General features: G+C 40.1%; 1 protein-coding gene across 3 annotated transcripts in view; it reads right to left on the reverse strand.

Annotated features, from left to right (window-relative positions):
* PPP1R42 (protein phosphatase 1 regulatory subunit 42) overlaps positions 1–12,218 on the reverse strand; it is a 74,460-nt gene that overhangs the window by 47,664 nt on the left and 14,578 nt on the right. For 2 of the 3 annotated variants that reach the window (XM_032795140.2, XM_032795139.2), the window contains exons 6-8: positions 8,502–8,619; positions 7,174–7,305; positions 3,311–3,479 (exon numbers count right to left, since the gene is read on the reverse strand). In XM_032795140.2, coding sequence (XP_032651031.1) covers positions 3,311–3,479; positions 7,174–7,305; positions 8,502–8,619 — 419 coding nt within the window. Of the gene's footprint in view, positions 1–1,156; positions 2,438–3,310; positions 3,480–7,173; positions 7,306–8,501; positions 8,620–12,218 lie in introns of those variants that run through there. The other variant, XM_075063065.1, reaches the window with a different exon arrangement.

Here is a 12,218-nt window from a genome sequence, read left to right on the forward strand (position 1 = left end):
GGTGTGAGACCCCAGGGGACGGGGTCTGGATTCACCAGGGAATTGGTGGGGAGAAAGGAGGGAAGGGGGAGAGAAAGGTTAATTTCTCTCTGTGTTAGGATTACTGTCTCTCTCAGGGAGAGTCTGGGAGGGGGAGAGAGAAGGAGGGGGGAAGGTGAATTTTCCTCTCTGTTTTGTGATTCAAGGAGTTTGAATCACAGTAATCTTCCAGGGTAATCCAGGGAGGGGAAGCCTGGGAGAGGCAACGGTGGGGGAAAGGGTTTACTTTCCTTGTGTTAAGATCCAGAGGATCTGGGTCTTGGGGTTGCCCGGGCAAGCTTTTGGGGGGACCAGAGTGTACCAGGCACTGGAATTCCTGGTTGGTGGCAGCGCTACAGGTTCTAAGCTAGTAATTGAGCTTAGAGGAATTCATGCTGGTACCTCATCTTTTGGACACTAAGGTTCAGGGTGGGGAATTATACCATGACAACTACTCTCCCTTTTTTTTTCCTCCTGCAGCTGCAAATGTTTCAACAGTCCCCCTATCATATCCGTTCCAGAGGTTAACGCAGATAAGAAGGCGAAAAAACAACACTCACAATGAAATGTTCTCTGAGCTCATGCAGTCCTCCCGCACTGAAAGAGCTCAGCAAAATGTGTGAAGGCAGACACCGTCAGAGTCCAGGAAAGCACAAAATGAATGTGAGGACAGGAGGGATGCACCAGAGGACAGGTGGCAGGAGCAAGAGGAGAGGTGGCGGGAACAAGAGGAGAGGAGTCAGGATGCAATGCTGAGGCTATGAAGGATCAAACTGATATGCTCCAGCATATGGTTGAGCTGCAGGAAAGGCAGCAGGAGCACAGACCACTGCTGCAGCCCCTGTGTAACCAACTGCCCTCCTCCCCAAGTTCCATAGCCTCTTCACCCAGACGCCCAAGAAAGCAGGGGTGGGGGGGCTCCAGGCACGCAACCACTCCACCCCAGAGGACTGCCCAAGCAACAGAAGGCTGGCATTCAATAAGTTTTGAAGTGCAGTGTGGCCTTGTCCTTCCCTCCTCCCCCACCCCAACCAGGCTACCTTGACAGTTATGCCCCTATTTATGTGATGAATTAATAAAAAATGCATGAATTTGAAACAACAATGACTTTTTGCCTCTGCAAGTGGTGATCGAAGGGGGAAGGATGGTTGGCTTACAGGGAAGTAGAGTGAACCAAGGGGGTGGGTTTTCATCAAGGAGAAACAAACAGAACTGCCACACAATAGCCTGGCCAGTCATGAAACTTGTTTTCAAAGCTTCTCTGATGCGCAGCATGCCCTGGTGTGTTCTTCTAACCATCCTGGTGTCTGGATGTGTGTAATCAGCGGCCAGGTGATTTGCCTCAACCTCCCACTCTGCCGTACACGTCTCCCCCTTACTCTCACAGATATTGTGGAGCACACAGCAAGCAGTAATAACAATGGAAATATTGGTTTCGCTGAGGTCTAAGCGAGTCAGTAAACTGCGGCAATGCGCTTTTAAACATCCAAATGCAAATTCTACCACCATTCTGCACTTGCTCAGCCTATAGTTAAACAGCTCCTGACTACTGTCCAGGGTGCCTGTGTATGGCTTCATGAGCCATGGCATTAAGGGGTAGGCTGCTATAGGATAACCATAGGCATTCAACAGTTATTTTCTGGTCTGGAAAGTAAGTTCCTCGCTGCAGCTGTTCAGACAGACCAGAGTTCCTGAAGATGCGAGCGTCATGTACCTCTCCCGGCCATCCCACATTGATGTTGGTGAAACTTCCCTTGTGATCCACCAGTGCTTGTAGCACCATTGAAAAGTACCCCTTTTGGTTTATGTACTGGCTGCCAAGGTGGTCCGGTCCCAAGATAGGGATATGCATTCCGTCTATCGTCCCACCACAGTTAGGGAATCCCATTGCAGCAAAGCCATCCACTATGACCTGCACATTTCCCAGAGTCACTACCCTTGATAGCAGCAGCTCAGTGATTGTGTTGGCTACTTGGATCACAGCAGCCCCCCCTGTAGATTTGCCCACTCCAAATTGATTCCCAACTGACCGGTAGCTGTCTGGCGTTGCAAGCTTCCAGAGGGCTATTGCCACTCGCTTCTCAACTGTGAGGGCTGCTCTCATCTTGGTATTCTTGCACTTCAGGGCAGGGGAAAGCAAGTCACAAAGTTCCATGAAAGTGCCCTTACGCATGCGAAAGTTTTGCAGCCACTGGGAATCATCCCAGACCTGCAACACTATGCAGTCCCACCAGTCTGTGCTTGTTTCCCGGGCCCAGAATCGGTGTTCCATGGCATGAGCCTGCCCCATTGCCACCAGGATGTCCAAATTGCCAGGGCCCGTACTTTGAGAGAAGTCTGTGTCCATCTCCTCATCACTCTCGTCACTGCGGTGCTGTCAACTCCTCGCCTGCTTTTGCAGGTTCTGGTTCCGCACATACTGGAAGATAATACGTGAGGTGTTTACAATGCTCATAACTGCTGCAGTGATTTGAGTGGGCTCCATGTTTGCCATGGTATGGTATCTGCAGGAGAGCGGAATGGCAGTGGAAGTGGTGGTTAGAAAACCAGTTTTGCAGACTACTATATCATCTGCTGCTAGGACACGAGCAGTAGTGTCCGTTAGCTGAGCTGAGCGGGCTGCACTCTTGCCGTAGTATGGCGAGACAAGAGCAGAAGAGCAGAGTTGCAGCGGAAGCAGTGGATGATGACGGTCATACAGAGGACCTGCGAGACCACCAGGAGAGCAGAGTGGCAGCGGAAGCAGTAGTTGCAAGACCAGTTTTTCTGACCAATTGCACCATCTGCAGCCAGAGCAGGAGAGCAGAGTGGCAGCGGAAGTGGTTGTTCGATGATGACAGTTAGCAGTCCTACTGCTGCACCGTCTGCTGAAAGCAGTATGGCGCCCGCACAGAAAAAAGGTGCAAAACGATTGTCTGCCATTGCTTTCACAGAGGGAGGGGCGACTGACGACATGTACCCAAAACCACCCGCGACAATGTTTTTGCCTCATCAGGCATTGGGAGCTCAACCCAGAATTCCAATGGGCAGTGGACGCTACGGGAACTGTGGGATAGCTACCCACAGTGCAACGCTCTGAAAGCTAGCCATGGTACTGTGGACGCACTCCGCTGACTTAATGCGCTTAGTGGGGACAAGCGCAATTAACTGTACGAAATCGCTTTTTAAAAATCAACTTCTATAAATTCGACCTAATATCATAGTGTAGTCATATCCTTAGTTCCAACTACTTCAGTGAGAGCCATACAAGTGTACATAGCAGAATTGGACCCAGAATCTTTTAGGAACATACCTGATTCTTTTGGTAACATTAACATTACTTCCTTCCTGGGGTCTTTGCAGAGGTTCTTCTCTGTTATGTGGAGACCTATGTAGCTCAGATAAAATAACAAATTTTGGTTTTCCTTTTTCAGAAGGATTGTAATAAACAGGAACAATGGGATGGCCTGTTCCAAAGTCATCTGAAGGATATAAAGAATTAAGTATTAATGTCATATTTCAAGTCAAAATATGATTTCATTTTGCTAGTTATTATATGGCTTGCAAGTTGTAATATTTTTTATGTACAAATAATAAAGTAAAGCTTTAAAGATAAGGTACCACAAACTTTATAACTACTGAAAATGGAAAACAGCATATGGAAAGCATTCTCTATGGAAAATACCACAAACATGTTCAGGTTATGTAACAAAATAATTACGAGCAACATTAAAGCAATATTTTTTGGAAAAGTCAGGAGACTCTCTCTTTTGGCATGGTGTTTTAGCCTTGGCTAATAACAATATTTATTAGAACTATAAATACTGAAGTTTGCAAAATTGTCAGTGCAAACACAAAATCTAATCTTCTGTATTTAACATTAATGACAATGAAAAACACTAATAATATTTTGCTTGCCTGTCAAAACAGTTACTTTGCCCTCCACTGAAATGTGGCCACCACCACTAGGATGGAAAACAGCATCTGCTTAACAGCATATTGCAACTTTGCATAGCGGTTTAGGACATGCCATGAAGCAGAATAATTTTATCCAAATGTCTCACAGCTATCGCTGGGAACTTGGAAGTGTGCTGAAGAATGTCCAAGTGACATTCTCTGAGATCATTCCTGTCCTGTAAGCAAAGGAAGGCACAAGGCAGAAGATTCTGAAAGTGAAACGCTGGCTAGAAAAGGGGTGTAGGTGGGATTTGGCTTTGTGGAACATTGATCCACCTTCTACAGGGAGAGGGAGCTGTATAGTTTGGATGGCTTCCAATGGAGCCATCCACTCCACTAGAAACAAGACCAATCTTCTCTACAGGTTGGCTACAGTCACCAAGAGGGTGTTAAACTAATAAAAAAAAGGGGAAGATAAAAAGAGGGAGGATATGAGCACTCAGCACAAAATTGAGATGTTGAGAATAAAATTAAATCAAGGAACCAAAGGACATGAAGAGAAGAAATTATTTAATTGCCCTAAGCTAATGATAGGAGCCTTGGTAAAAAACAAGTAGAAGTGGATTCCACATTTATGAGCATAAATTTGATCTAGTTGGTATTACTGAAATCTGGTGTGATGATTCCCATGACTGGAATCTTAAAAATCAATGGTCATAACCTATTTAGGAAGGATTGAGTGGACAAAAGGGGAGGTAGAATGGCACTCTGTCAAAAATGGCATTACCCATTTCCAGGTCACTGATAATGCAGAAGAAAATGATCTTGAAAACTAATGGATCAATGTCCTAATAGATAAGCAAAAGACGAGATGTTAGTTGATGTCTGCTATACTCCACGACTCCTAATACATGCCAGTACTAAAACATCCTTGGAATGTCTAAAATTATAGATGACAATTTCCTAACTCAAAATGTGTTGCAGCCAACACACGGGAATTCTAGATTACAGCTCATCTTGACCGATAAAGAAAAAACTGGTCACAGAACTAAAAATTAATGGTAGCTTGATGATGCCTATAATGTGCAAACAGAGTTAAGTCCAGACCAGTTATATATCCTTGGTGCTTTAAAAGGGCCAATTTCACAAAAGTAAAAACAATTAGGAGCCATATCAGCTTAAAGGAAGAATTTAATCAGAAAAATGTGAATGATAATTGGTAATTGCTTTAAGAACATTTTACTACATACTCAAAAAGCCACAATCCCGCAATTGAAGAAAAAGGCCATATTAGTTGAAAATACCAATCTGATTTAGAGGGAGATTAAAGCTAGCTATAAAAATAATATATAAAAATGGAAGACAGTGGAAGTTGATAATAATGAATATATATCAGGAGTTAGGAACTGCAGGAAACTGATAAGGAAGCAAAGGGACACAATGAGAAAGCTATGGCCAGCAGAGTTAAGGACTATAAGAAAGAGTTTTTTTAAGTATATTAGCAACAAAAAGAATCCTGACAATGGTATTGGTCCATTACTAGATGGAAATAATACAGAAAAGACCGAAGTGTTCAGTAAATATATCTGTTCTGTAGCTGGGAAAAAAACAGATGATGTAATAGCACTCTTTCCATTCCACTAGTATTTCAAAGGGACGTTAAACTGCAGCTACTAAAGCTGAACATTTTAAAGTCAGCAAATTTGGATAACTTGCATCCAAGAGTTTTAAAATAGCTGGCTAAGAGGCTCAATGGACCATTAATGTTGATTTTCAATAAGACTTGAAACACTGGGGAAGTTCCAGAAGACTGGAAGAAAGATAATGTTGTGTCAAGAAACTATAGACCTGTCAATCTGACATCGATCCTGGCAAGATAATGGAGCAGTTAATACAGGACTTGATCAATAAAGAATTAAAGGAAAGTAATATAATTAATGACAATCAACATGGGTTTATGGAAAACAGTTCCTTTCAAACTAACTTGATATCTTTTTTTGATGAGAGATTACAAATTTGGTTGATACCACATGACCTTTTTATTAAAAAACTAGAACAATATAAAATTGACATGGTACTCATTACATAGATTAAAAGCTGGTTAAGTGATGGGTCTAAAAATGTAATTGCAAGCAGGAAATCATCACCAAATGGATGCGTTTCTGTTGGGGTCCCACAGGGATCAGTTCTTCATCCTATGCTATTTAACATTTTTATTAATGACCTGGAAGAAAATATAAAATAATCACTGCTAAAGTTTGAAGATGACACAAAAATTGGGGAAGTAGTAAATAATGAAGAGGACAGGTCACTGATACAGAACCATCTAGATTGCTTGGTAAACTCTGCCCAAGCAAACAATATGTGTTTTAATATAGTTAAATATGGACGCATATGTCTAGGAACAAAGAATGTAGGCCATACTCACACAATGAGGGAGTTCTATCCTGGGAAGCAAAGACTCTGAAAAAAATTCTGGCGCCATGGCAGACAATCAATTGAATATGATCTTTGAGTATGATGCTGTGGCAAAAAGGTCTAATGCAATCCTTACATATATAAACAGGGGAATCTCAAGTAGGAAGAGAGAAGAGATTTGATCTCTATACTTGGCACTGGTGTGACCACTGCTGGAATACTGTGTCCAGTTCTGGTGTCCACAGTTCAAAAGGAAGCTGATAAATTGGAGAGGGTTCAGAGAAAAGCCACAAGAATGATTAAAGGGTTAAAAAACATGCCTCACAGCAACAAATTCAAGGAGCTCAATCTAGTTACTTTAACAAAGAGACTGTTAAGGTGTGACTTGATTGCAGTCCATAAGTACCTACATGAGGAATAAATATTTACTATTGTGCTCTTCAATCTAGCACAGAAAGATATAACACAATCCAATGGCTGGATGTTGAAGCTAGACAAACTCAGACTGGAAATACGCATAGATTTTAAACAGTGAGAGTAATTAACTATTGGAACAATCATGAAAGATTCTCCATCATCAATACTATTTAAATCATGATTGGATGTTTTTTTAAAAAATATGCTGCATTAATTATTTTGGGGAAGTTCTATGGCCTGCGTTATACGGGACGTCAGACGGAAGGATCACAATGGTCCCTTTTGGCCTTGGAATCTATGAATTTAGATCTGAACCTTCCATCTTGGCCCAATCTTCAGCCTGAAGTTTGTTTCCAACATCTTTGGTGTGCGATAAGATTTTTGGGTTGTTATAATGTTGTAAAGGATCATATTGTAAATGGAGTACTTGATTAGTTTGCTTACAGAAATGTGGATAAGCTGCATACTCATTTGTCACGCTCTCTTCCTTGCTTTTTTTCCTAGAGGCTTTGGATGCTTTCCAATTCATTAGGAATTGTCTTTCCATTTCTTTTACTTCTTTCCCATCAAGGGATTCTGAGGAAAAAGGAAAACACACACACACTTTTCATCATAAAGTTAGTCAACTAAAAGGTTAAACCCTTAAATATCTTATATACACTGATATGTTTCCTTTTGCCAAAACTTGCTTACATTTTAGTTAACTTTGTCAGAAAAGAGATCAAGTGATAGATTATATCTTGAAAATTATTCATAAAGAAATGAATTGCATGTGTAACATGGCAGTTTTCAAATGCATGGGAAAGAGACTATAAATTATTTGTATGGTTTGCAAGGAGAATGTTTGATATCCAAATTAAGACATGATACTGGGAGTGCAGGGGTCTAAAATGAGAGCATACATTTACACAGGACATATACATTTATATGGGCATAAGGAATTACACACTTGCAACCAAAACCTGCCTGCATTACTCATCAAGTAGTCCCACTGACCTCTTGGGGCCATCTGTTGTTGTAAGAAAGCACGATTTGATCCTTTATCATAACTTCACTCACTCTTAGTAGAGTAGGACCCACAGTTCTAGTATGATTTGACTCCATCCACATTTCCAAATTAAGTATCTTGTTTGACTACAACTTAGGCCTGGTCTACACTTAAAAAATAGATCAACTTAGCTACATTGCTCAGGGCTTTGAAAAATATCGTGCCTTGGGTGCAGTAGTTAGGTCAACCTAACTCTTGATGTAGACATGCCTAGGTTGATGGAAGAATTCTTCCATTGACCTAACTACCATTCTTGGAGAGGTGAATTAACTACATCAACAGAAAAACCTCTTCCATCAATGTAAGAAGCATCAACATAAAATGCATAGTTAAGACACCCAAACTACCTTAACTCTACCCTGCAGTAAAGCTACAAGGGGAAAAAAATGAAAGATATCTTTAAAAATCAGTATTGCCTAATCTGGGACCACAAACACAGAAAAGCCTGAATTGTATGGATATGCCATAGTATCACTCCTTTTTAGTAAACTGTATTTTTGTTAATAATAATAAGTTGAGTCATAATAAGCAACAGGGTTTTTTTAGCTTATTAATCAATTTAAGCTATATAACTTGTACAATAGCTTTTAAAAATTATATTTACCACCTGACATTAATGTGGAGGACATTAATTGGTTTCATAGGAATTTCACTGTAATTTAAAAATAGATAATGTGCCAGCTATTTTTTTTAAGTGGAAAGTGTTCTAACCATACTCTTTTACCTAGAGTTTTTGACTGTATAATAAGCCTGTCCCTGTATTTTGGTTTGCGGCAAACAGGATTCCCTTTAAGATCCATTCTGCACAGCTTGGTCCATTTGTTCAATACAAACTCCAAATCCTGCAATTAACAGAAGAAAAGAGGAAAAACAGACTGTTGCTTTATCTTGAGACTGTAGATGATAGAATTCAGTAATCATGCTGGTTGTTCACTGAAAAGTCTGCTTTTGGACTTCTGGGGGTAGAATTAAGTATGTGTGTGTTTGTAGGACTGGGGCTTTGTATGACACTTTTTGAACGCAGCACAGTATTTTACATAATAGAAATAGGAAGGCAGTGACAGAAACATTTACAATCAAATACAAAGTGAGTGATGGCAAGCTAACATGCCAATCATCATCCGTTGGTTTTGATTCTTTATTTCTGACACTCCCCTCTAGAGTCAGGTTTTCACATCCCAAGACAATTGTCTAGCACTAGTTCCTATGATAAAAATCCTCAGCTAGCTGAGGCACTTCCACATGGGAGGAAAATGGTTATGGAAAGAAGCCAGAAAGCAACAGTACTAAGTAGGACTTGTTCAGACACATTGTAACAGAAGGGGACTCTGGGTCAAGAAGAGAGTGGGGAATGCAACAAGCTGTAGGTCAAATCTTTCCATAAATGTATTAGGTTACCAGTCCCATGGTTTTGCTTTGCTTGTACCGGACTTGGTGCTAACAACAACATTCATTATCCTAGAACTGTAAGATGTTGTCTAACATTTTAAACTGTAAATGCTCAGTCCATGCTCTGATGTTGTCTAATCAGATTTCCATACACTCTGAGCCTATTTTTGCAAACGCTCTGGCTGATGGCAGAAGTTTCTTTTGGCTGATTTTGCAATGTCTCTGGAAAGCCAAATAGAGCAGAGACTTTATCTGAATTGACCTCCACCTAGTGCTTATCCTATTTTCATGCAGGAAAAATTGATTGCTGAAGAAGCATTTTTGGAGGTGTTAAAGATTTTCTAACTCAGAGAACCCGTGATCAGTAATGACATGAAAGCTCAGGTCCGACAACGGCTCTAGCTGAGAATTCTAGCCTGAAAACCGGTATTTTATGGACATGCATATAATCTGGTCTATCTTCATCATGCTTCTCTTGTGTGAGAGCATGGAAACTTCTATTGGGTTAGTGGGAAGACCATAGAATAGGGTCCTGATGCCAGGCATCAAAAATGTTAGCACTTGGTAGCTGAACACAAGAAAGATCCTGTTTTTAGGATATAATAATGCTACTTGCAGGCAATTATCTTTGCCATCACACTTTTAAATGCCAGACACTGGAGAAAAGCCAGTCAAGAAGACAATAAGACACAGGAGGAGAAGATATACAGCCTTTTGCATCATAGAAGGCCCTTAAAATATAATTCTACCTGCCAAGACTTCAGAAATTCATAGGACAGTGGATATTTCATGCAAAAATTGATTAAAAAAATAAAACTAAAATCTGGCAAATCATGCTGGAAAAATATAATTTACACAAGACATAGTAACTCCCCTTCATATCTGTGGGTGGCCAGTTACATTCTTGGCCCAAATAGTGAAACGTTTAAAATACACCTTTCTGCAGTCTGGGTTTCTGTCTGGTAAATCAAGGGCAATATGACCTAGATCAAACTTTTTCTGTCTTTTAACTTCAATATATTAAAGTTAACTAGATCTGCAGGCTATTCATAAATGCTTAGTAAGTTGCTCCATTCTATTCAAAGAGTCTACCTTCTGAAATACACATGGTCCAAAATTTCCTTCCAATGTTACTCTGAATATGAATCCATACAGTATGTGGCTGTATAGACCATTTGAGAGGAGATCCTAAAGGCTATGTATGAGAGTGAAAGAAGGGGTGGATAATACTAGAACTGATGTACCATAGTTGTAGAAATATCTGTTGAATGAGGATCAGCATTTCATAAACCAGAAAATTTGGACAGTTTTCATGGCTTGATAGCAAAAGTCAAATATCTGCTGATCTGAGTTCAAATTCAGACTGCAAAATTAATAACAATGTGCCCCATTATCTACTCTGTCTCTGAGAGTAGAGGGAACTTAAATCCATGGGGAATGCAGAAGATGATACTCTACTGCATCATTCCACTCTCTTCCCAATCTGATGAAAGCCCCTCTGTAGGTGTACCATGTGGTTTAGGATTCATGGGTAGAGAACAAGCGGACAAAGGAAAAGGCAGCCTGAACCTCCTCCTTCCTAACAAAAACCCATGGGACTTTTGTAGATAGGTTAATGCTTACACCCACTTCTCCACTCCATAGTTTGGAACTGTTTAAGGGTAGATCTGGAGTAGCAGCCTGTGGGAAGCCCAGGGGAGAACAGTTCCCAGAGAAGCCATGCTGATAGAGTGAGTGCTGAAGGAAGTCCAAGAGGGGACAGCTGCAGTATGGAGACACAGAACCTTCTTCTTGTGGAATGTCCCATGTGGGAACAGTCCACCTAGGGAAACATTGTTAGTTCCATAAAATTAATTACAAAGGAAGACTCTATCCGTATCTGTCTGCATGATACTGTGATAACATAACTGTTTAGTAGATTCAGTATATACCCCCTCTCCCTCAAAAAAGTGTTAAATAACTTTAGGAAAAAGACATTTTTGCCTGGGCTTATTTAGAAAGAAAATATTTAGCCAGCACAATTTATTATTTTGTTCTTATCTGGGCAATCAGCCATTGTCTTGACAAATGTTTAATAAGTATTAGATTTCCCTTTAAAAGAATTAATTCAATTAATATAAGTTTTTAGAACACAAAACTGCATATTACTTAAAACCATAACATGTAAACTGCTACACTTTGATGAATGCACAGAGTGCTGTAGATTTTCATGAGCAGTTACTCACTAGATAAATGACCCAGAACATACTCAGTCTAGCGTATGTTTATCTAAGAACACACTAATCCTGTGCTAAAATATGATTAGCCTTTCGATATGCTCTAGTTGTTCATTGCCTTCCTGTCTCTAATAAAGTGCTTTCACTTTCCAGCTTTCAATAAACTGTACTAAAGGGACCAGACACTTTTCTGGGCAGTCTCTTGTTTGATAAATGATCATGTCATGCTATCACTTTGAGGTCTGCTACAAAATATTGACGAGCAAATTATATTCCACATACAGGAGGTGTGAGTGCCTCAGTAGGCTGCTGTAGTACTGGCAATAACCTTCTTCACAATTAATGATGGCCATTTAAGGACTAGTACTTGACCAGTATGCTCCAATTTTTATTGGAAATGTCTAGCTCAGCTGCCCTAACTACATCTACAGACAGCAATTTGTCACCATTCTGACTACCTGTCATAATCTATTTGAGAAAAAATCTATAATTTTTCTCTTGTTCATGACTGAATTGTGAAGTGAATGAATTCATCTTTTTTGATATCTTCTTGTCATAATCAATAATGGCCAGAGGTTGAATAAATTAAAGACTTTGAACATACAGATGGTTTTATATAGGTCTTTTCAGCATTTTCTATATCAAACATAACATTTACATAGACATTAGATCATATTCTTCTCAAAATAAAGGTTTGTAGATTTAAGTTTTTATAAAAACAACAGACTATTTCCAGCATCTAGTAAAGTTCTAATTGAAACAGTTGGGTTTTTTTAAAGCAAATAAATATCCCTTTCAATATTTGCACTGAAACTTAACAAAACAGCATCCTCGTA

This window comes from Chelonoidis abingdonii, chromosome 2 (genome assembly GCF_003597395.2).
Source record: "Chelonoidis abingdonii isolate Lonesome George chromosome 2, CheloAbing_2.0, whole genome shotgun sequence".
Taxonomy (NCBI): Eukaryota; Metazoa; Chordata; order Testudines; family Testudinidae; genus Chelonoidis; species Chelonoidis abingdonii.